Source organism: Calidris pugnax, unplaced genomic scaffold, assembly GCF_001431845.1.
Source record: "Calidris pugnax isolate Ruff unplaced genomic scaffold, ASM143184v1 scaffold27, whole genome shotgun sequence".
Classification (NCBI taxonomy): domain Eukaryota; kingdom Metazoa; phylum Chordata; class Aves; order Charadriiformes; family Scolopacidae; genus Calidris; species Calidris pugnax.
The window spans coordinates 18,297,443-18,321,628 of record NW_015090893.1 but is presented as its reverse complement, the minus strand read 5'-3'; the positions used below and the strand labels follow the sequence as shown (position 1 = coordinate 18,321,628).

Below are 24,186 nucleotides of genomic sequence, written 5' to 3'. Positions count from 1 at the left end.
GGCTCTACAGCTTGCTTGATGCCACTTTTATGTCACTGTGCCTTAGCTTCCTGAGCATGAAGTCTGGGTGGAAATAGCTCGTTACTGCCAAAAAGAGGTGATGATAAATTCATTTATTTTTATCAGCTGTTTGGATCTGCAGTGGGAAGCAATGTTGAAACAGCCTCCGAAGGAGGTTTTTGAGATACAATAGGTCATGCTGTTTGGATTGGTGAAGCTATTTATAAGCGTCCAGCTGACACTGACATCCTGGAATGCAGTGACCCTTAGGTTTGGATAATGTGTTTTCAAAACTCCCCAGATGCACGCTTCCCTTGTGCAGTCCTCCAGAACGCCTCTGTCTCCAGCACAATAAAGTTCCCTTGAAGTGCTGCTGTTGGAAATGACCAACAAAAGCGAATGAAAGGAAGCTTGGCCCATAGAAATCTGCCTCTAAGGCAGCAGGATCACACCAGCGGTGCTCAAGACCGCCTTTGTTTGTGTGAATGTGGGGCTTGTGAGAGAGATTGGCTTCAGAGCCTGGAGACTGAAGTTTTCTGCCCTGGGACAGTGGCTCACCACTGCTGTGTTCAAGTTTGGTCTGCAGGCATCGCTTCTGGATACCCGAGGCCAGTTGTCTTCATTGAAGTTTGGTTTGATTATGAAATACTTCCATAAATCAAAACTCAGAGCTTCTCCGTTGCCTGCTCTGGCCGGTGCTGAGCTGGCACAGGCGATGGCCGTGTGCTGGAGCTGACGCTGGCAGTGTTAGCAGAGATGTTGGTATGTTGGGCGGGAAACAGCCCAACCACCACGTGCCAGAGGAAGCCAGAAAGCGCGTGAAATGCAGCAGGAAAATGCAGAAGCTCTGGAGGAAGCTCAAAAAGCTGGAAGGAGAAGCGATGGAGAAGCAACGGGAGATGCGTAGGAGAATAAATGGGATGAGATGTGAGACCGAGACTGTAAGACTGTGTTGCTTCTGAGAAGCTTTTTCAAGTCCCCAAATCTGTTGCTTTCTCTCTTTTTAAATAAAACCTGTCGACCTCCCGAAATGCTGTCTCTTAACGAGCTGCATTAACCCGTTGTCTGAGGTGGAGATGCCAAGGCAATTGCTTGGTCTCTAAATGAGGCAGCCGCGTGCTCTCCAACACGTGCATATGAGGAGTCCTTGGCCTTAAGGTTGGGCTGAAATAAGAATTTAATGTTGTGCCCCAAGTTCTGAAAATGCCACGCTGTTTGCTTTGTGTGCACACTGTGACCTTGTGCATGGACAGGGGATTTGGGAATGGTGACACCTGGATGCTGTGGCTGTGGTCCTGAGAAGATGCCCCTTCATGTCAGTGATTGGTATCTAGAGCTTCTCCTGGTAGCTTCACTGTAAATTAATGCCCCTTAGAAGGCCTTGACAGAAAAAACACCACTTTATACAGCAGAAAAGCTGAACAACATCTTCCTTGCTGGGAAGAGACAATAGTGGTGGGTATTTTTTTGTCACAGCGAGGTGCTGAGCTGGGGGGGGTCTGGCCAGTTTGGCAGCTTCGTGGGAGCACTACCTGTTTACACACGGCTGCTTTCTTGTGTCCTGCTCCGGGCTCTGCGGGAGGAGAAAGGACCTTTGGACCAAGCCTGGTCCTACCACAAGGCCTGGGTTGTGATAAACCTTGTGCATTTCTGCTGCTTTCTGTACGCTCGTGTTTTCTCTTGCTGATTGCACAGCCCTGCGTGTGAGGGGTCGGTGTTACACCTCAGTCCATGAAAGATGGGCAGGAGGGGTGGGCTGAGGACAGCTCTGTCTGCCGTGGCAGGGGCAGAGCAGTTGCAGGTCCTAAGCATAGGCTTATATTTTCTTTTAATGAAACTCTCAAGGAAAACGTTTCCATGGCTCAATTCCAGTGGAAACTGGGGTTTGTTTGGATTTGGACATTCCTCTTGCCCTGTTGGGTTTTTTTTTTTTTCCCAGCCAAGCAGCACCATTTGGAAGTTCCAGGGTTAAATTTCCTTGTCTGTTTTTGTCATTCAATTATTTTACCTTTAGCCTGGAAAAACTCAAGTGATCCCCCATGCAGGGTGGAACAGAAGTGACAGATTTTTCTCCAAGCTGGTAACATGCACCAGGAAGCGGGCCCAGCGGGAGCAGCCCTTTCCCTCCCTGCCCTGGCCAGCTCTTCTGCCTGTAGCGTATGCTTTTTTTGGGAAAGAAGGATGGGGAAAATGGTCTTCCAGTGGAGGAAACAAATTGGTGGTTGCCTCTCCGAGCCCCGCGATCCCTCCCGGGGAGGCTCGCCTGTGCTCAGACAGGAAGCCAGCTCTGACTGTTTCAACCACAGGACCAATTAGCTCAACCACAGTCCATCGCAGTTAAACACTTATTTTGAATGTATGCGCTGGGAACAAATGTTGCCCAGAAAAAGATTTTTATTTTTTTTTAATTTTTTTTTGGGGTTGTGTTGTTTTTTTTTCCCTCCCTCTCCCATTCCCTGCTGTGATGCTGTTGCTGTTGGTGAATCCGGAGCATCTCTTCCTCTTGCAGCAGAGATGCAACATGTTGTTCTGCGTGGGAGCTCCGGAGCCGCTCTCAACCGCTCGTAATCGCAGCGAGCGCCCGGGCAGTGGGTGGAAGGACGTGAGCTGGCAAACGCCGGAGCCGCGTGTGCCCTCTCCAGCGGCAAAACAAATGAAAGCCTGAAGAATAACTCCCTTTCAGGAGGCCGGCCTGGTGTCAGGGCTCGTCGTCAGCGCTGCGGTGGCAGCTGTCAGCCAGTCCCCAGCGTTGCTGGAAGGCCAAAAGCTCCCTAAATATTATCTTCTGTAGCAGAATACCCGTGCTGTCGCCAGCTGCGGGGAGAGGCGCAGCCCTGTCTCCGGGTGCCCCCGCTGTCCCCAGTCCCGTCGTCTCGAGGCACCACCGTGCAAAGGGACTGGGATGTTTGTCCATCCACAGGAGCAGCGGGTCGTGCTCATCCCCTTCCCTCCTCCTGCTCCTTCGGCTCGGAGCTCGGGAGGGGAAGAAGTGGCGTGATGCTGAACTGGCTTTTCCCGGGTTGTGCAATTAAGAGGAGGAATCTGGGCGGCCGTGGGACTGAGGGAGACGTGCAGGGCGTGGGCACACTCTTTCCACCCCACCTCTGTGGGGCAGGGGCACGTTTGTTGTGATTAGCTTTGATTATTCAGAACGTGTGCTGGGCACATTTCAGGCTGTGGCTGGGAGGAGCTGCCCTGCTTGTTTCATACTGGCTGCAGCCCTTAGAAATAGCGTTGTCCTGTCCCATATCTGTGTTTTGGTGAGATGGGATGTGTGTGTTCATGCACAGCCTGCTTGTTTCTCCCCTCCCCATCAGCCTAGCTGCAGCCAGCTCTGGGGTTATACCTGAAGCTTTGCATTTGTACTTGTGCATTGTAAAAGCATCAGGTGGCCAGGAGAGCCCGTCTCTGCTCCCACAGCAGCTCTAGGGAGGAAAAAAACATCCTGAAGGTGCTGCTTCTCCTCAGTCCCAGCCACATGCCGGGACCTTCCAGAGCCTCTTCTAAGCAGCCCCGCTCACCTCCAAATTTACATGTGGATGCAAAAGGTGGAGCCAGACGGGAATCTGCACCCTCCAAAAAAAGGGGTGACACTGAAGATTTCCAGAGGGCTGGGGGAGAACAGCATCAGTGGGAACTGCAGGTTTCTCAGATCCATCCCCGGTCGCTGGTCTCAGCTTGTGGCTGACCAGGGCCTGTGGATGGGGTACATGTGGATGCAAAAGGTGGAGCCAGACGGGAATCTGCACCCTCCAAAAAAAGGGGTGACACTGAAGATTTCCAGAGGGCTGGGGGAGAACAGCATCAGTGGGAACTGCAGGTTTCTCAGATCCATCCCTGGTCACTGGTCTCGGCTTGTGGCTGACCAGGGCCCGTGGATGGGGTAGGGGGTTTTGGGGGCATCACTCTGTTTAGATGTTTAGATTCCTTTGTGAAGCCAAAAAGCATCCGTCTCCCACACACATGGAATTCCAGAGATGTCAGACAGCACAAGAGATGTTCCCATGGAGCACTCCTGCCTCGGGGTGCTTGTCCCCTCCAGCTCCACAGCCTCAAAACCAGATTGTCACAGGGAGCTGTGGGGTGAGAGAGCCCAGGCTGGGCTTCCATCGAGGGACTCGGGGCTGCCCCCGTCCTCTCCTCGCCGCTGCCTGAGGTGCCGTGATGAGTCCGTGCCACCACCACATTACGTGTGTGAGGAAACATGCAGGGAATGCACCCGGAGTCCTCCCCAGGCGAGGAGCCTTTCGGCTGGCTCTGGCTGTAGCAGGAGAGGCAGGACTGGTCCGAGGGCTGTGGGCTGGCCTGAACCACGTTCCCAGAGCTTGTGGGGTTCCTGCTGGAAAATTGAACCTTCCCACTTGTTCAGGTTGGTGGCTGGGAGAGGAGAGCGACCCTGTGGCGTTTAAATAACATATATATTCCTGCAGGTGCCCGGGACAGCGCTGCCATCGCAGGGCAGCTCGGGTCAGAGGGACACTGCTGGGTCTCTGGTCCAGACCCCGCTTACAGCCGGGCTGCTCCAGGCCTCAGGTCCTAATCCCAGTTGATCCTGGCTTTCAGCTCCACTGCAGGAAAAAAGGTTGCCTGAAAAAGGGCCGCCAGAGTCGGGCTCCCAGGAACACTCTCCTTCCGCCGTCTTCTGCAGCAAAGATGTTTCCAGCTCGTGGTGGTGAATTTAGGTTTATTCTGTCGCTTCATACAAAATGAACAGCTCTTTCAGCTCATCTGCTTGCTATACATTTATTTGAGACAGAGGTTTTCTTGCCTTTTTCTATGGCCTTGAGTCTTCAGATTAAAGGTATTCTGTGCTAATACACTTTGAGGCTTTCTGGAGGCGTGTGTTAATAGGATATAGAGCAGTCAGCTTATTAGCATGATGACTCTGGTTTAGCTCTTGGAGAGGAGTGGCTGGGATATGGAAAACTTTTCTCTTTCTGGTGTCTTCCAGGCAGTGTCACAAGGAGACTGGTCCCAGTGGCTGGAAATGCCGTGTGTGGAGATGCTGCGAGATGGTTGCATGAGGCAAACTGGGAAAAAGCCTACAGTGGTGACCAAACCCCTTAGGTTCCCTTTATATCTCCGTTCCCTTGTCTAAAAATATACTGAATAATAGTATTTATTGTAATCGGGCAATAAATTCTGGAAACGTATGTGGGAATTAGCGATGTTTATTTTAAGTGGTAACTAAAACAAATAATCTTGGTGGCTGGTATCCAGCCTGGCTTGTTCCGTGTGATGAGGATCCAGATCCTTTTCCCCTCTTTGACATTTCTTTTAAACTGTCCCATGCCTTTTCCATGTCACTGCTTAGGGGTAGTTTCACTTAGTTTCTCTCTTGGCAGTGTCCCATGGCCATTTGTACCTGCCAGGTGTCCCCTCCTCTTCCTCGTGGTGGGACAGTGGGAAGGGAAGGGGTCCCGCTGGCTGGAGCAGCTGAGCGCAAGCTGGGAACACATCTGCTGCCTTGGGTGAACTTGGGAAAGTCTCTTACTAGATAAGGTGATAAGATTAGGCCCTTGCCAGGGTTAACTGAGAAATTCCATTAAATTAAAAGCCTCAGCACCTTCTGGATAAATAATTTTGAAAAGAAACGAGCTGGGGTAGTCTGGTGTGTTCTTGCTTATCTGTATTTTGGGTTCTTTTTAAACAGACTGAAGGAAGGGTTATGTTTGTGTTTTGGACTCTGCTTTCTTGGATTTGAATAGCTCATGGGGGGATGGAGTTCTCAGGCTGACGAAAAGCTGAACTTTCTCATCCTTTAAGGTCATTTTGGAGGAAATGTCTCTCATTTTTGGTTCCATAGTTTTCTCGGTTTTAACCAACTTTCCTTATTCTCAAAGGCAACATTCATGTTTGCAGAACATTGTGTGCATAATGCCCGGCAAATCCTGTTTTGCTCCTTGGTAAACTCTCAGCTGGGGCTTGTGATAGGGACAAAACTCATGTTTAATCCTTTCTTAATTAAGAAAGACCTCACAATTAATTAATTAGGCTTCAGAAATGTTATAGGGAAATAACTAAATAACAGCTTAAGAACAGGAAGCATGTGGGAATTTTGCTTTTAGTGTAAAGAGTCAGAGAGGAATTCAAGCCAGAAACAGTCAGTTTGTTTGCAGAAAATTAAAGCTGATGTTGCACTCGCAGGTTGTGAGTATCATCTTGGATGTGTGTGGTATGAGCAAAGATGGGAAGCTCTCCTCTCCCTTCAAACTTAGCTCTGAAAGGCAGCAAAAACTGATGTTTTGAGCCTATGCCAATGCATTTGATTCTGTAGATGGGTGTAGGATTTGTATTTTACGTTTTGTAGGGTTTGTTTTGCTTTTTTTTAGGAGGAAAGGCTGCTGAGGCTGAAGGCAGTGCCCGTGGGTGTTGAAGTGAGAGGGCTGGTGCAGGAGGGGAGGCTGTTGGGTCTGTGGATCCCTGCTCCTGGCTGGGCAGGCAGCCCACTGCCGGGATGTCGGGACAAGGTGCGCCCTGGGAATCCCAGCACCGGCTTGGCACTGGGAGCTTGGATACAGGAAAGCAGTTACGGAGTTTGCCTGAGGAGCTCCTCCCTTAAAAGGAGTTTTCTTTTCTCGCTTGGATCCCTGTCCACCTTTTTATGGGCAGGTGACTACAGTGCGTGTTCCAGGCTGGATTTTTACAGCGCAGTGTTTCCTTCCCCGAGACTTAGCCTGGGGCATGTGGGATATTGTGAAACATTGACAGTGGACCAATGATTTTTTTGTTTTAATTTTTGTTTTACCAAATCTTCTCCAGAGATTTTGAAGACCCACCTGGATTCAGTCCTGAGTACTGAGCTCTGGGCAATCCTGCAGGGGAGTTGGACTAGATGATCTATACAGGTCCCTTCCAACTCTGACAATTCCGTGATTCTGTGAAATGCTGAGTGTTGCTCTTTGTAATGCCCTCACTCATCTCAGGGTTAATGAATAGCTCTTAGAAATGGGTCCAAAAGCTTTCAAGAAAGGCATCACTTCAGGCAACATAACCTTTAGTTAGCCCTACAGGAGACAACCTCAGCTTTTGCGTGGCCTTGTCTCTGTAACGTAGGGTGGCTTTCATTTTGATTTGGCGTGTCTTGGTGGTGACTCCATATCTGATTTCTTCGGGGATGTTTTTGCCTGCCTGGAGCGCAGCTGGGAGCCGGGAGGGATATGAATAAAGGCTTGAGTGTCTGGGAAAATTCTTGGCATTCTTAGGAGAGCGGTTTAAAGGGGGGCTGGGAATTGTGTTTTTTCTAGTGTGAGGTTTTTATTGGGGGAGACTGTGGCGTGGGCTGGGAGCTGGTTGTGAGCGTGAGGCAACTGGAGAGGACTGGTTGGAATGGTGGTGTGTCTGTGGAGGGATGGCTCAGAGGTGGCTCTGTGTTGGAGAAGAGAAGGAAGTGAAGGTCTCCAGGGCTTTGTCCAGCCATTGCTGGAGAGAGGAGCAGTGTGGACCCGAGTGAGAGGCAGCAGAGAAGCTGAAGCACAGCAGGTTGCTATTGTAAGACAAGTGGTAAATCAGCACAAACCCCACATCTAAAATCGCCTCTGTAGGGTTTTGGTTTTCTTTTCTTCCATTCTCCTTCCCCCAGCCTGTTACTAAGCGCTCCACAGCAGGGATCTGGAGTTTGGAGCACATGCTGGAGATTAACTGAAAATCTTCAGCGTTGTGTATGTGCTTGCACTTTGCAAATCTGCTTGAGAGTAGGTGGCATTCAGGGTGCCATGGCTTCCCCCTGAGAGGTGTCAAGATCTCCACTGGTCAGCCCTAGCTGAGAACATGCTTCCTTTCTTCTCCAGTGCCACCAACATCAAATCTGGTCTCGTTCCCTCTCTTGGGCCATCTCTTCCTGCTTAGTAGACTGCAAAGTGCAAGCTCGTTCTTTGGTGCTGTGATACATTGGATAGTCCCTAATCTGTGACTATAATAAAGTTAATATTTAGGGGTGTGACCATTTTGAACGTTGCTGGCACCATAGAGGTGCTTTTCAAACATCAGGTGTGCTGTTGCAGTTCCTACCCCTCAGCTGCTGAACTTGGCAAAAGACATGTTTTCTTCTTGGAAACTGGAGTCTGTTCTTGCTGCTGTTTCTTTGCAAATGTCAAGTGGCGTTTGTTGAGCCAGGAGTTGGAGATGGGGCAGGATCTCCTGAGAGAGGTGACTTGCCAGAGCTTTCTGCATTGATCCAGAAACCGGGCCAAGCCCCAGGGAGTGGTGCCTGCTTGGACAAAGCAGCTGAATTTGGCTTCTGACGCTGTTTGCCCAAAGATCTCCAGGCAAGTACTCAGCCATGACTCAGGTTACTTGTGAAATTATGATAAAACTCCCAGCGCCTCCACCCCCCTGAGGTTTGGGGGATGTCTGGGGGAGGTCCCCTCAGCATCAGGTGGTTGTGGGATTGGGGTAAGGACCCTGAAGCAGAGCTCTCTGTTTGGTGGGTGTGGGGACTGTTGGACGTGTCCCACTGCCTGAACTGGTCTGAGAGGGGCTGGGCAAGCCCGGCTGCTGGCAGCATGGCACCAGTGCACCAGTGTGGACCTGGTTGTGGGACCAGCTTGCTCTTTTTGGATTTAACAAACAGCCAGATCTCATTCAGTCCTCTCTCTGCTCAGTTGCAAATGAAACTCCCTGCATCAGGACCCAATAAATTCCCGATTCCACGCATTTCCATTCAGGAGACGAGGGAATAGCGTCCTACAAACCCCGCTGGAATACGCATTAAATTTCTGTTGTGGTGGTGGATTGTGGACCAGGGAATGAAGAAGGTGAAGTCATTGCTGTGTGACTGACAGCAGTCCCCAGCTGTGCCGGGTGCGGAGCCGTGCCCGCTCCGTCCCACCACGGGAGCGCTGCCAAAGGTGCCGCACGGAGCAGGGCCTTCGGGAGCTCTCCCTCCTCTTCCTCTCGCCACTCTCTGAGTCACACCGATCGGGGAGCTGCAATCTGTCTGCTAGGCCTGTTTTATCTTTCTGTTTTGATTTGATTTGTAAATTGGAAGGGAGAGGATCTGTCTGTGCTCTGCACTTTGCAGGGTGCCTGGCACGCTGATCCGTGACTCCACGGCTACGTGTGCCACCACAGTGCAAAACCACGTGCCCAGGGGTGTACCCCGTGTACAGAGCCCCTGCGAGGCCCTGGTGAGAAGGTAAGGGACTGTACCCAGGTTGGAGGGATCCCATGCCGCAAAGTCCTGCGGGGTTTGGTATTATTTAAGGTCAAGATGTCATCCAGGATTGAGGAATTTATCAACAAAAGCGCACCTCAGGAGTGGGAATTGAAGCACTATGGAAAAGTGCTGTGCAGAGGTTGGGTTGTTGCCTCTTGCTATTTTATAAGTGGGTGTGGAAAATGTATAATAGAGAAAGCTCAGGAAGAGAGGGACCTGCAATACTGCTGCCTGTCAGCTCTTGGAACAAGACAGGAACAGCGGTGCTTCTGCCCTTGGTGTGGGGCTGGTGTCTGGGGAGCTGCAGAGCAGGGAGACCCCAGGTCGGTGATGCAAAGCCTATGGAGATGCTGGAGGGAGCGTTTGGGAGAAGCAGATTTAAGGTTGAAGGTTGTTGCCCAAGTGTTAGCCCTTTTCATTCAGCAGAAAGAAAAAAGAACTGAGTTCCCCCTCCTTTTCCCCTGTAGGCCTTTGCTCTTTCGCTTTGGAAAATGTCAGCTCTTCATCTTTCTCATCTTTTGTTGGGCTGTAGAAATGGGAAAAGGCACCTTAGATACAGAGAAGCGTTGAGCCTCAGCATATAAAACCAGGAGTCTTCACTCAAGTCACAGTTTAGCTGAGGAACAGCTAAACCATGTGATTTTTGGTTTCTGCTCTTGGTTTTACAGGGCGTATTCCCAAATTGCTTGTAGGCTGATGAGTCTGCTGAGGCAGGGCCCAAGACTTACATTACAGCTGCCATCATGCCAAGGTCCTAAAAGAAAACAAAATATCACCATTTATGATTGTGGCATTTAATTATACTTGTGATTACCTGTATGCTTTCACCTGCTTCACTCAGGAAAATAAAACTGAGGGTTGTCTCAAGCAGAAAACACAAGCATGTGTCACCAAAGAGTATTTCTTGTTGGGATTAATTGAAAGTTGATAGATCTTCTTTATTTTTTTTATTATTTTTTTTACCAACTGATGTCAGAATGGTCTTTTATATCCAGGTTCCCCTCAGTTCATACTGCTCCTCGTGTGAAAGCAAGGGGAAGAGGGGCAGATCTAAAAGCATAGTGAGTTGCTCCACAGTTGAGGGGCAGCTGAATGTGGAGCTGATCTTCCCGCTGCTGACACCCCCCATGGGTTGTGCAGGCAGCGATAAAGTCACTTTTTCTGGGAGAGGTTGCTGAAAAAAGTAATGACGCAAAGTGAAACTGATGCTAATTTGGAGGTGAAGCATGAAGAGACTGGAAGAAGAGAAACTGTGATCAGATTTTTACTTTTTAAAGGATCGTAGGCACAGGGGATGATGCTGTAGCCTGTGCCATTCCTCCTCACGGGTTTCTCTATTTCCTCTCCCTACTAGGAAGAGCCTAATTATTATGTGAATACTGCGTTGGCCCTCTTATAGGGCTCTGGATTTGCTCTCCCTGATTGTGTTTCTCTGCCTTTTCTTGTCTTGCTTGCAATAAAGGGCCAAAGAACGTACCATAATCTCCGGATGTGGTTTGTGGGCAGCTGCCTGCAGCGTTGCTGCCCGTTCCCGTGGTGAAGCTGCCCCCTGTGTCCTCCCAGCCCCGTGGTCCTGCCATGGATGGGCTTGGGAAGCTGATGTGGGTTTAAAATGCTTATTTTGGTTCCCTTTGTGCTGTTGTGGCTGCAGGAGTGGGCCGGCATGCCATTGTGCATCCCCAGTGTGTCCCATCCTCCAGCCGGGGTGGCTGGTGCCTTAGAGCAGGTTTGAAGCACTATGTCTGGAGGTCTCTTTTTGGTTCTGGTGGTGTTCAGCTCAGTGTGGCCATCTGTGCTACTGAGGGCACATCTGTCTGTCTGCTGCCTGCCAGGAGAAGGGTGCTGTGACGTAGCTGTTGAACCAGAGCTGAAGATTGATTTCCCTCCAGGGTGGCTGTTGTTCCCGTGGCCGTGCCCCCAGATGCCATTTGTCCACCTCTTGCCTTGATGGACTCTGGTTCTCAGCCCAGCCAGAGCATCTGTGAAAATGTTTGAAGGACTTTGGATTAATAAATTCTGCTCTCACCTTCTCATGACTCTTGTTTCCTGCAAAATTCCAGATTCAAAATACAAGTTATCCTCTTGACTCTCTGCTTCGAGCCCTGGAGATCAGCTTAAGGCACAGAAGGTCTTCAAAGAACATGTTCAAAGGCTCCCAGTAAAACCCTGGTAGCTGCCCATCGCAGGATGCCATTAGTGACCCCAAAAGTGGTGATCAGGGATGTTTATGGTGGGACTTTGTACCCAGAACCATCCCAGACTCTTAATTACCATGTTACAAAATGACCACATGGGCTTTGGGAGAGGTTGGCAGCCCCCTGGGTATTTGCTGCCCCAGGATGGGGTAAGAAGCAGGAGAGTTGTCTCTCCAGGCCGTGAGATGAGGGATCTAATTCTGAAGGGGCGTTGTGGAGGGTGGGAATGTTGTGGGGACCAGTGAGACTGGAAAGGGCAGGGCTCTCACCATGGCCAAACCCATCCAGCTCCGCCACGTAACCTGCCTGCTCCCCTCCTGCACGGCATCGCTGGCACCTGAGGTGGAAAAAGAAGTCCTATCAAAATTCCTAACTTTTGCTTAAGATAAAACCAACAAAGAAACCCCACGTTGCTGCGTTACCACTGCCCTCGTTGATTGCGGCGTTTGTGTTCTGGATTGATTATTTATGCTGAGCGTTGCAGGCTGGCTGCTTCTGCTGGAAAGAATTCAATGTTGAGTGTGACCTTGTTGTCTTTACTGGTAGGTGAAGCTGTCCTTGAGCCACCCTGGGCGAGCTGGAGAGGGCCAAAAGCGTTTGTCATTCGGGTTGGGACTCACAAGTGGGCTGCAGGTGGATGCAGGAGGTGGTTGCTCATCAGGGTGGTGGGTTGGTTCCTCTCCAGGGCAGCTCAATGCACCAAAGAGAGCGGAAAAATTGGTTGTATTCTCAAGGCCATCAAATTTGTGAGCCCAACGGGTTGGAGGAAAAGAGTAAAACAGAAAAAACTCTATTTCTTTCCTTTTTTTCCCCCTTTCTTTTCTTAGTCTTATTACTTTCCAGCAGCTACTGCCATTGTTTGTCCTAACACAGCAACATTAGCAAGATCCTTTTGGAGGCTGAATGACAGCTGAGCGCACTGCAAGCACAGCAAATGGTTTTCTGCTTTGGTATCAGCAGCCTCTTGGACTCGAACCAGATTATTATCGCTGCTTACAGAAATAAAAGGAAACTGTGCATTTCAAGGTCACTGACAGAAATATTTCACCAAAGTTTGGCTTGTTGGTTTAGCAGCTTTGAGAGATGGCGAGTGGTTTTGTGGAAGTGTATTCTTGGCCCGTACCGGACAGCGACAGAATGTCAAAAAAAGGAGAGAAAAAGAGAGCCCTGTGTGAAAGCATTTGGGTTTTTGGGTCTCCTCCGGCCGGAGCATGACTGAGTTCTCAATGCAGCTCTGCCGAGCTGGAGCCTATTTTAAAATCCCGAGCAGTGGCGCTGCCTGTTGCCTGGAAACCTCTTCCCAGCCTCGGGCACTCTCAGCCTAATCATAGCCATCGGCAGCCTTTATTTATTTCCCTTCCAAAATGTCATCCCAGGCTTCTGGTTTGTGTTTTTGTTTGCTTGTTTTTGTTTATGATTTAAAAGGAAAAGACACAAAGCGTAACCCTCCAAGGGGGTGCCTTGCTGTGGGAAGGGCTGGCGGGGCTGTCCCTGCATTGCAGTGCTGGGAACTGGTGCTTGGAGCTCTGCGAGGTGGTGGCTCAGAGGGATGCAGGGGGAGAGGAGAAGCTGAGAGGATGGAGCTGAGAACCCGAGGAAAACCCCTGAGCCCTGCTGCTGGCCTCCTGCACCTTGTGACAGTCTCCTCCTTAAGAAGCAAACCAAATCTGAGCAACTCTGAGCCCTTTCCATGACACAAGCATCCGCGTTCCCCTTCCTGGGGGAGCACCAGCCCATGCCAGATCAGTGGTTTGGGGTTGGGCTGCTCGGATCAGCAGGAACTCTCTGTTCTCCGTGTGCTGGGGAATCATCCTGCCATCAGGGTCTGTCCCTGCAGAGATCTTAGTCTGAGCTTTGGCATCTCCGTGTGGTGATGGATGACCAGAAGAAAATATAACTCTGAGGTTTCCCTGTCTTAGGGGCCCTTTTTAGCTCACCTAAACTCCTGGCCACCTTAAAACCTTAACTGATGCCCTATCTCCCACAGGAAAACTTTAAATGATTGCTGTTTCCGCTCAGTTAGTGAGCACGATCGATTCTGATGGGATGCAATGGGATTGATTGCAGGAGCCCAGCTACCGCTCGGTTGCCTTTCTGTCCAGGGAGTCCCTGGGGAGAGCACTGGGTAAAATCATCTGAAAGTTGGTGACAAATGCTGCCCAGGGTAACAAATGCTAACTGGGACAGCCAGAGGGTTTGTACGTGAGGCACAGGGGCTGCTTCAGCTGCTCGTGAGTTGTTCTTGTGATTTAAATGGTTTATTTTACAAAGCTGAGAATGTTTGTTCTACCAAAGGCAGAACGAAAGGAGGCTTTGACTGGAGATGCAGTGGGACAAAGGTTGGTGTTTTGTTTAGCAGGCACAGAGCAATACTCCAGGCTTGTCACGTCGTTTCTTTTATTTTCCTCTTGAGCTAATTTGAAGTTTGACAGCCAGCTCCAGCTTTTCTCAGGGTGTGCTCTTGTCTCACAGCCTTAGTGCTGGGATGTTAAGTCTGAATTTTCAGGGACGGACAGAAGAGCCAGAGCCAGGCAAAGGGCAGGTGCTTTTTCTGTCCCCATCTTCCACTGTGTGCTGGTGATTAAGAAAAACAGAGTGATTTACCAAAGAAACCGTGGATGAATCACGCTCTGAAATCACATATCCTTGTTCCTCCGTGGAAGGATAAGGGTTCTTGAGAGGCTGTGGGGATGGTGCTCTGGTCTCTGGGCTGGCACAGCATCAGTTATTTGTGTAGAGAAGTGGCAACATCTGTTGAAGTATTTGTGCAAATCCAAACTCTCCTGTTCTTAACTCCTAGAAAGAGAAATGGCCCTTCTGTCACCTCCTCCCTTCTGGAATTACAGCTGGCACGGGCTGCCTTTCTGTGCGAGGCAGGACATAGAGCTGTTGTCTCTGTGGATGTTTATTGTCTCAGTACAGGTGATCAGCTTAGTCTTCCTCTGGGGGAGAGAGGAGGCAGAAGGAAGAGCAAAGTGCATATGGGGAGGCAGGAACAGGAACAGCAGAGAAACGGTGGAAAACTCTGCAGTCACAGATGGTGAAGCAAGAGGGTTCCTCGCCCTGCCTGTGCCACCAGCACCCCTGGACACGCGAGCGAAAGAGACCGTGCTGCTTATGGCAAGAGCAAAGGAAAAAAATCAAGTAGTTGGGGGGGAAAAATGCAGAGTGTGTCGAACTGAATTCAGTGCTGGAGGGTTTAAGAAAATAAAATTAAAAAAAAGGATGAGGAGAAATGAGTGCTAAAACACATGGTGGTGGGTTTTCCTTTGCTAATCTCTCCCAGCTGCATGGAGTTGGAGCTCACGCTAGTGTTTTCTTTGTAGCCTGGTAGCTTGGTTCTCCCAGTTCCCCATTAAGACCAGTATTTTTCCCCTCTCTTTTCTGTTGGTGGTGGCTGTTGGAGGGTTTGTGCTGTGATGTGCCAAAACACAAGCTCTTGTGGGCAGCGTTGGTGGCTCTGCAGTGCCCGGGAGGGTGGTTAATTCTTGGGCTTGGTGGTTCCTTTCATCAATCTGACTTGCTGTCTCTGTGTGGTTTGCTAATCTGGCTTCTTCTCCCTACCAGAATGAAGAGAAGAGGAACCTTTCCCTGGGGGGCCATGTGGGCTTCGACAGTCTCCCCGATCAGCTGGTCAGCAAGTCTGTCACCCAAGGCTTCAGCTTCAACATCCTCTGTGTGGGTGAGCACGGTCCCCTGCAAACAGACATGGGCTGAGCTGGTGGCACAGGGAGGGTGGGATGAGGATTTCTTGTGTGTCCTGCTGTGCCCTGGGGCTTGGTGGTGACTTTAAGCAAGTCAGAAAGGCCTAACTCTTAAAAAAAAAAATTAAAAAAAATAAAATTCTGGAGCTTGATGCTTCTGAGTTGTGACTTTGGTAAGTGACTGTTGGAGACAAGACTGTTTCACAAGACTGCTGGAGCCCAAAATTAGAGAGAATTAATATATCAACTTTCTGCCTTCAGTGAGGGGGGAGGAAGTGGCCGTGGGACAGTCCAGCTCTGCCTTGAGCTGAGCTCCTGGTGCAGAAGCTGCAGAGCACGGCAGGGAGGTCCAAGTGGCTGGGCCTTGTGGGTCAAAGCAGAAGAATTCCATCATCACGGAGGTGTTGCTCATCTCCACTGCAATAACTTTGCAATAGGAAGGATTAAGGGAAGACTTGATGTGGGGAGTTAAATATTTCCCTTTGCAGCCTGGGGTGGCTGGTGTGAGCAGCTTCTCAGTGAACATGGTGCACAAGTAGATGCAGTCAGAGGCACCGTGTGTTAGCTGGGAGCTGCTGGTGGTAACTGGGTCATTTCTCCAAAGCTCAGGATAAGAGGTTTGTGTCTGAGCTGTGCCCAGTGGATGCTTTCCCAGGGTGAGTCAAAGGGCCTGAAGCACAACCATCTCTGTGCTAGGGAAGGGCGAGGGAATGTTCTGTTTTATTGATTGTAAAGTGTTTGTCTTGAAGGTTGTGAGCAGGCGCGAGAGGCCAACTTTAAAATAACCTCGTTATATTCTTCGTTTTTTAATTTTGGTATTGACATGATCTAGCAGATTGGCTAGAGTACTAGAAATCAATTCATTCCAGTGATGAGATGAGCATTATTTTTACTTTGGCTGGTTCTTGTATTGTGTAGGAGTCCTGAAGTACTGTAACCTGCTGGACCAGCAGAAATAGAGCCAGAGCCAGCAGCTCCCTGCCTGTTCCTCAGTCTGCCTGGAGAGAATATGGCCCTGAATAGACAGTGCAGTGAGACCCTGACAGCTTGCACGAGGTGCTCGTGCTGTACCAAATGCACTTGTGCACTTCCAAGCACAAGTGAAAGGCAGGGCTGAAATCACAGTTCAACTTCAGAGACTTATTCCTTAGCAAGAAGGGTAATTGCAGCAGAGGGTAGTATGTTTTTAATTAGTGTTGTTCTTGGGGACACCAGGATGGACACTCTGCATTCTCACCTGGCCATACCATTTGTGACACTCTGGAAAAAATGACTGCTTTTTTTTTTTGTTGGACAAGAGGAAAAAAAGCTCTATTTGTACCCCTATTTGCCAGTTCCTGCTCCCAGCTGTGCCCACAACCGAACAGCAGAATGTGGCCTGCAGCAGTAGGGAGTTCTCCTTGTGGTTCCTTTCAGATTAATCTGGAGCACCAGGCTGGTTTTATTTCCTTGCATGACTCTTAGCCACAGCTGGTAGGAAGTGGTGTGTGTCTCTGCCCTGTTCTGACCACTGTGAGATATTTATTCTCCAGTGAGGAGCAGAACCTGCGGTGCTTGAGGAAAGAAAAAGCCCAAACCCCTTGGCAACAGCCATGGCACCTCCCTTGAGCAGAATCCTGCTCTCCCATCAGCGTGTCCACTGCAGGGCTCCTCAGGGGTGACCGGTTCCAGCAAGAGGGGCTGCACTCAGCAGAAGGCTGTCGATGCCAAAGGTGTTGCACAATGGACTTCCTGGGAAATGAGTAGAAGATGTTTTCCTTGGATTTTGCCTCTATTCGCTCCCTGGGCCAATAGGGCTGTGGGCAGTGAATGAGGAGTTTAACTGGGGCCCCTTGAAGGCCAATCTGGAAAATGTCAGAGTCTCGTTTCATCAACAGGAGCAGCAGTTCAAAGCCTTTCTGGCTCACAGACAGCCCGAGAGCCAAATATTCTGGGATGGAGCTTGGTTTGTAATGCATTCCAAGCGTCCTTCAATGGCTGTTCAGACAGGGGGGCTGCAGATGGGAAACCTCTAATCTTGCCCCTACTGGTTCTTGAAGAACTATTCTCTCCCCATCAAGTTTCTCTGCTGTCCCCCTCATGACTCCATGTTCTCTCCCTCTGCGTATCTCAGAGGTTCAAGCTGGCAGATTTTTTTCTGCTACTGGGAAGATGAAGATGCCTCGGACGTGCCCTGCTCCAGCCCAGTGCTCTGCTGAAGTCTGTCAAAAAAATGCACTGTGGAACATGGCCTCTGAAAACATGGTCATGCTTTGCTCCTGGTGTCACAGATGCTGTACAGCATTTTGGTATTGGTTTCACTGGGTTTTCCCCTAAAACAGTGTTCTTGTCTCCCCTTGGCTGACGTGGCATGAAGAACCATGGGGCAACAGGGCAGCCTTGAAGGAAGCAGAAATACTCAAGGGAAAATCCAGAAATCCAGAGCAATATGAGATGAAACTGGCTGAATTGCAAACACCATTGTCTGGGCTGGGCTGCAAGATGCCCTGAGCTGCTGGAGCTCCTCAGGGCAGAGCAGCACCTCTTGCTCCCTCTGATGGCTGCTGAGATGGTTGGGATGCCTGTGGAAGCTTATGCCTGATGTGATGGAAGAGTTTGTTGCTTATTTCCTCTGTTTTGGCCAATTCTGGTTGCTGCACAGGTGGCCCCATCATCTCAAAGCATAGACACCTTGCCTGCAATGTGTCTGTGCAGAATGGGACCATCTTGGACAGTTTGTGTGTACAGAGCCAAGTCTCAGCAGCTCACTCTGTGCCTTTGGGCAGTGCTTTTCAGAGGGGAGAGCAAATGAGCCACGGGGTTGATGCTGGTGTGGATGGAGTGGGAAAGAGTTATAGCAGAATGGGCTTTAGTCCTTTGATGGTTATTAATGGGACATGTGGGACCGCAGGGTTGAGGCTGTTGAAGAGGGAGGACAAGCTGCTTTAAGGCTTCCAGGCAGACCAAAGTTCAGCTGCACAGTGAAATCTTGAAACCTTCATCCAGCCTTTCTGCTGTGAAAAGAGGTTTTTTTGTCTGATGACAAGTCCAGAGCTGTCTGCCCGTTTCCCTGCGCTGAGGGACCCCCAGATTCCCTCCTCACAGGGATCTCTACTCTCAAGAAAGGCAGGTCCCCAGAGACTTTAATGGCAAGATAAAGAGAAAAAGTGGTGGAGAAGCCTGTTGAAGTCAGAAATCCCACAGAAGGGAGAGGAAACCTCATAGTCAGACTGCCCTGTCCCCTCCAGAGCACACCAAACACCTGGCTTCCCGCTGATCTGCGGTGTTCCCTGGGGCTGTCCCTGTGTTTGGGACAGCAAGGACTGACCAGATAGTCTTTGTCAGCAGGAGCAGCTGAGTTTTATTCCTTCTCATCTGAAGACTCAAAAGACTCTACTAAAATTGTGCTCCCCCCAGCTTCTGTGGTGCAGAATCCCAAGCAAAGTCAGGGTACATGGAAAGGAAAACAGTGTGTTTTGCTGGGCTGTGGGATCCTCACTGGGGAGATGAGACCAAAGCGCTCTGTGTTAGCTCTACATCACACATGGGAGGCCTTCCAAAATGCAGTTACCTTTGTGACAATTATATGTCTGTCCACGAGCAGTTTGTAGTAACCTTTCACAGTATAATTTACTTCTGTTCTGTAATTAACGTTCTTTGAAGTGCCTGTGACAAATCCACGCTGCAGCGAGCTGATGATTTCCCCTTTCTAGGTGAGACGGGCATTGGGAAATCCACGCTAATGAACACCCTCTTCAACACCACCTTTGAGACGGAGGAAGCCAGTCACTATGAGAGTGCAGTTCGCTTGCGGCCACGGACCTATGACCTGCAGGAGAGCAACGTCCACCTGAAGCTAACGATCGTGGACGCCGTTGGATTTGGGGATCAGATAAATAAAGACGAAAGGCAGGTCTCGTGCCATCTGCTCGGCCTTTCTGGGCTTGCTTAGATGTGAGCTGCCCGCGGCCCCGCTCGCAGGGGTGCGGAGGAGGTGTCTGGGTTTCTGTTAAGGGAGTAGCTCCCTGCGGTGACTCTGGTTCTGAGGGCTGGCTGTGGAGGGACTTGGGCAAGGAGCCAAGAAGAGAGGTCACAGGAGGCCTTTCCAGCAGGGAATGGTGTCCTCCGGGAGCGTCAGCAGTTAACGAGCTGTCCCCAGTGCAGGGTTGGGAATTATCTGTTCTGGCAGCAATCGGTGTCTCTGGGCCCATCTCATTTAATTACACAGACATCTTGCTCAAGCCCCAGGTAAAGGCTTTCTGGGACTCTAAGGTCTCTCCTTGGTCAAGTTGCGTTGCTGCAGCCAGATGGCTCAGCCCTGAGATCTGGGCAGAGTCTGATCTGAGAGTCCATCTTCTCATGCTCTGCTGTCCTTAGGCTTGGCAGCGCCTAAGCCTCAGGAGACTCCAGCAAACTTTGGATTACAAGGTCTGTGTGTAAATGCCACACTTTTCCTGGTGTGAGGCTAAATTGTTTGAGTCATAACTACTCTTTAAATGATAGCATGGTATGTCTAGGAGAACTCCTTAAGCCTTCAAACTGTTTAATTTTGAGGCCCAGTATCTTAATTTTGATATCCAGTACAGGTTGCTAATTGTATGGTTTTAGTTACAGGCCGATAGTAGAGTACATTGATACGCAGTTTGAAAATTATTTGCAAGAAGAGCTGAAAATCCGCCGATCTCTCTTCAACTATCATGACACGAGGATTCACGTCTGCCTGTACTTCATCACCCCCACCGGGCACTCACTCAAGTCCTTGGACCTGGTGACAATGAAGAAGTTGGACAGCAAGGTAAGGGCTTGGAGACAGCATGGTCCCTCTCTCTGGAAGTGGTGATGCTTCTGTGAATATCAGTTGTCATGTGGGAGGTTTTGTTCCTCCCGTGTAAGTGCTGGAACCCTTTCTGCATGTTAGCTGAGATGTACCTAAAGGGGCTCCAGGAAAGCTGGGGAGAGGAGCTGGGGCTGAAGAGAAGCGTTGGCCATGTGTGCTGCTGCACAGAGAGTACACGAGCTGTCACTGCTGGTAGTGCCAGATGATCTGGAGAGCAGGTCACAATGTCTTCTGAAAATGTAAATATGATGAAAAGTTCTCAAGGTCATAGGAATCCTAAAAGTGGGTCATGAGAGGGTCCAGCTGGGGGTTGTTTCTTGGTGCATGAGCTGTTCTGCCTTAGGGGGCAGTGGGTTACTTAACTGGTTACTGCTGATATTCCTGTAGCTCGGAGGAGGTTTCTGACACACTTTTGGTTGTTCCAGCTGGTTTCCAGGGAGCTGCAGGAGGTTTCAAAGGTCACCAGTGGCAGCAGTATCTCTTCTCTTCTTTGCAAGAATTTCCTGTCTTTCGGAGCAGTATTTTAGCAGTGAGGTGGTTCCTTCCAGATGGCAGATGGTGGCCAGTTTACAGAGGGGCCAGGCAGGGCAGCTGGGACCCTGCAGTAACTGGGGACCCCCTGGATTGCATGTAGGGAATGCTCTCCTCTCTGGCTGTCATCCACATGCAGCTCTATCGGACTTTCCTGGTGGGTAGAGTTCCCCACGCAGAGTCCCTGCTGTTTGCCCTCCCACCCGGGGCTGTTGGCCTGCTTTTCCTTGGCCCCACTCCAGAGCAGGCGCTGCCTTCCCACTGCAGTGGGCTCTCTGTAGCCGTGGTGGCTGTTACACTGACTTCATCAGGAATCCGAAAACTTTCCCTTCATAAACTCTTGTCTCTTGGTGCTGTGCCAGCATTACATGTTCCCAGAAATATGTTTGGAGGAAAGCTTCTGCACGATTCCCCTTGGTGCTGGTGGTCCCGCAAAGCTTTTCTCTTCCTTTCCTTCTGCATTCCCTCCTTTTCACATCTCCCTGTGGCTGCTTTTAATGTGGTCCTTGCATAGTACCAAAATAAATCCTTTGTGCTTGTGCAGAGACGGGAACTTGGTGCGCACACAAGCTTTTTATACGTCTAAACTTCCACTTAAATAGTCCTCTGTGAAGTCATTTTAGCCCTTTGCTTTCATCTCCTTTCTTACCGCAGCCTGAGAACGTCTTGGCTTCCATCGTGCTGTGGCTTCACAGAGCACACACGTGGGGATGAATAAGCGAGGAGAGACCACTGATATTTTCTGGGTGTCGGGGCTTTGTGTTGCATTTCTGCATCGGTGTCATCCCGGGACACCAAGGTGCTTTCCAGGCACCTCTTAAAGGTTTGTGTCTGATGGTCTGTGCCTTTCCCAGTCCACGTGAACCATCCGTGCAGAGGAAGGGGGTGTCAGCAAACTCCCCACAGGTGACAGCGAGGGGTTTCGGTGGCCGAGCGGAGCGGTGACCTGCTCTGACCCACGTCTGCAGTCCTGTGAGCACACCTGAACCTGGCTCTCCTCTGGGAAAGCTTGATGTGGCTGGTGGCCCCTGGTTTTTATCCCTGAAGAATGGAGCCTGTGGAGACAAGAGGTGCATCAGAGGCCGTGCTTTGCTGTGTGAGACCAGCTTAACAAGGGGTTTGTAGGAACCAGGCCCAGTTCCACCTCTGCTTTAGCACACCGGTGGTGTGGCATCAGATGTGGGGCAGGGTTTTGAATCTGTGTGACAATTTCAATAATGAATCTTGCTTCTAGAGCGAAGTTTACAAAACCCCTTCTGGGTAAAGCTGTTTTGTAAACCTTCCATTGTACTGTAACACAATATTTGTTTGGCTGAGCTCCTGGGCAGCTGTTGTCTGGGGTATTTAATTACAGCCCGAGAGCTAGAAGCATCTTCAGAAGTGGTTCTGGGTAGGGGACACGTGGCTGGCTGGTGGGCGGGGAGCACGTCTGACCTGGCAGGGGTTGGCTTTCCACTGGGTTTAACCCAGGAAAAGGAGAGGATGAATAAATAAGATCAATAAAATTGCATCTGTATCAGATGAGAACACGATTTATTGATTTAAAAGGGCCCTGCCCTGGAAAGTGATGGCCCAGCTGGGCGCTGCCGTGGGCATCCTGGGGCTCCCTGGTCGTTGTCCCTGGATGGTCTCCAGTCGGCCTGTGCTCTTAACGAGCTGTGGGTAATTGCTTGCCCTTCGTGCTCTGACAGGTCCGAGGTGGGTCACTGGCCAGTGGGGACACTTCAGGCTGGTTTGGGCCTCTCCTGTTTGGTTTCCAAGGTGGGATTTGCCCGTTGGCTTCACTGGGACTTGCATTCAGGAACGCTTTGGAGACAGGGAAAGATCCAGCTGTATTTCACAGGGTGAAAATGCAAGTAGCCTGATTATATTAACAAAATTGTTTTCTACCAACTGGCTTATTTTGGCACGTTCTTGTGAGTTTCATTTTTGGAGATGAGAAATAACTCTGTGGTCAGAACGACTTGAGAATGAGGTGCATTTTTTGCATGCGCCTGTGAGTTCACTGTCTCGTCTGAAGCACAGATTTCCTCTGGTCACAATTCCAGCACCAGCAGAGACTCCCAGCACGTGGACTGACAGTCAAGGGCACACTGCACCCCTGTCACATTCAGTGGGATGACACTCCAGTAATTAACTTAATCTTTTTATTACTAGATCTTTAAATAGAGAGCATTGCTCTTCCACCATGAGATACAAGGAGGTTGCTCTGGGATTTTGCCTGCAACCCCAGGTAAACGTTATTTGTGTAAAAGTGAGAGAGGAGACAGAAACCTTGCATGGTTCTGGCATCGCTTCCTTTTATTGGGTTTTTGAAAGCTTTTCAGGGAGGTGACTGTATTATCAGTTTATTTGGCACAAATCTCGGTGCTACGTACTGTAGCCTTTGCATAGAAATGGATGTGGAAGGTGCTGTGGGAGGGCAGGATTAGACATGCACTTTGGTTCGGTGGCATCTCATTCGTTTCTTGTTTCCAAACTTTTCCATCCCTTCTCCTTATTGTAAAGGGATGAGCTCGTTCTGGACTTAGACAGCTTTTGGGTGCCAGTGCTCGAAATCAGAGAAAGGAAAACAGGAAGATAATTGAATGGTGCTCCACATATCACTTGTTAACTGTGGGGTTCCAGCTTATGGGTTTCTAAGGAATGCGTGAAATCAAAATAAAAACAGTAATAATTAAAAAAACTAAGGAACTCTCAAGGGAAGAAGAGTTAAAAAAACTAAGGAACTCTCAAGGGAAGAGGAGAGAAGAAAGAGGCACTCAAATGCCATTTCCAGGACTCCACACTATGGATGTTGGCTACTGATAACTGGAAATACAACAACTTGTAAAATCCTTTTGGGTTGTGAGCTCTGTGACTGAGTTGCCTTTTCAAAGCCTCAGGAACCTTGTTGGAGGCGACTTGAATTCACCTGTTTGCACCTTGTTTGAGTGCTGCTGGGGTGGCAGATCCTGCCTTCTCCTGCTGCTGGGAGAGCCCTGCCGAGCTCCGGGCTCTGCCCCTCCTGCTGTAAGCAGGGTTGAGCTGGTGCTTTTTAGGACAAGAGGGGGAAATTGCTTAGACCAACTGAAAATGGGCTAAAATCTCCTGTTGTGTTGGTTTGTCCCTGTGCCTGGCTGGCTGGGGAGTGCAAAGCCCTGCAGATGGCAGCTCCCTGGCGGGAGAGCTTTCCTCTCACAGATCCTGCTCCCAAGCGTGGCCCGTGAGTCCTGAGCTGACCCCTTTTCTGTGGGAGATGGTGGATCGAAGCCTCTTTGGCTCTTGGCAGGTCAGCGAGGCACCCAGCTGTGCTCGTGGCCCCTTTCACCTCTGCAATGAGGCCATCAGCCTGCCGAGGAGAGGAGTGAGCAGCAGACAGGGTTCTGCCTGGGTTTGTGGTCCTTGGTAACAGAGGCCAGATCGGCAGCTGAGAAAAAGAAGGAATTTATCCTCTCAGATAAATTTGCAATGAGCAAATTAAGACTGTTTTCTTTTGGAGTGAGTAAATGCTGTTGTATTTAGGGAGTGCTAAACCAGAGGGGGATTTGGGGGTGGGGGGGAAGCCCAAGAAGTATGGAAAAAACCACTGAGCTACAAAGAGAACTCGAGCTGGGAAACAGGGTTATTTGTTTTAATGGGCACCCACTGGAGACCGAATGGCTGCTGTGAATTTTCTGCTCTGCAGGACGAGAAGCGTTGGCTGTTGGGAAATGTTAGATGGCAAAGCAGACTTTCCCCTCATTTCTCTGAATCCTTGTGTTTGGCTGCTCTGAGCTCAGCCGCTGTTCAGGCTGGGGGGGC

The 24,186-nt window shown here is 50.0% G+C and overlaps 1 protein-coding gene across 2 annotated transcripts in view; it reads left to right on the top strand.

Annotated features, from left to right (window-relative positions):
* The window catches only part of LOC106891342 (septin-8), a 39,657-nt gene that overhangs the window by 1,861 nt on the left and 13,610 nt on the right, over window positions 1-24,186 (top strand). Inside the window, exons 2-4 of one of the 2 annotated variants that reach the window (XM_014947794.1) lie at window positions 14,920-15,034; window positions 18,749-18,944; window positions 19,650-19,830. In XM_014947794.1, coding sequence (XP_014803280.1) covers window positions 14,920-15,034; window positions 18,749-18,944; window positions 19,650-19,830 — 492 coding nt within the window. Of the gene's footprint in view, window positions 1-14,919; window positions 15,035-18,748; window positions 18,945-19,643; window positions 19,831-24,186 lie in introns of both variants that reach the window. The other variant, XM_014947793.1, reaches the window with a different exon arrangement.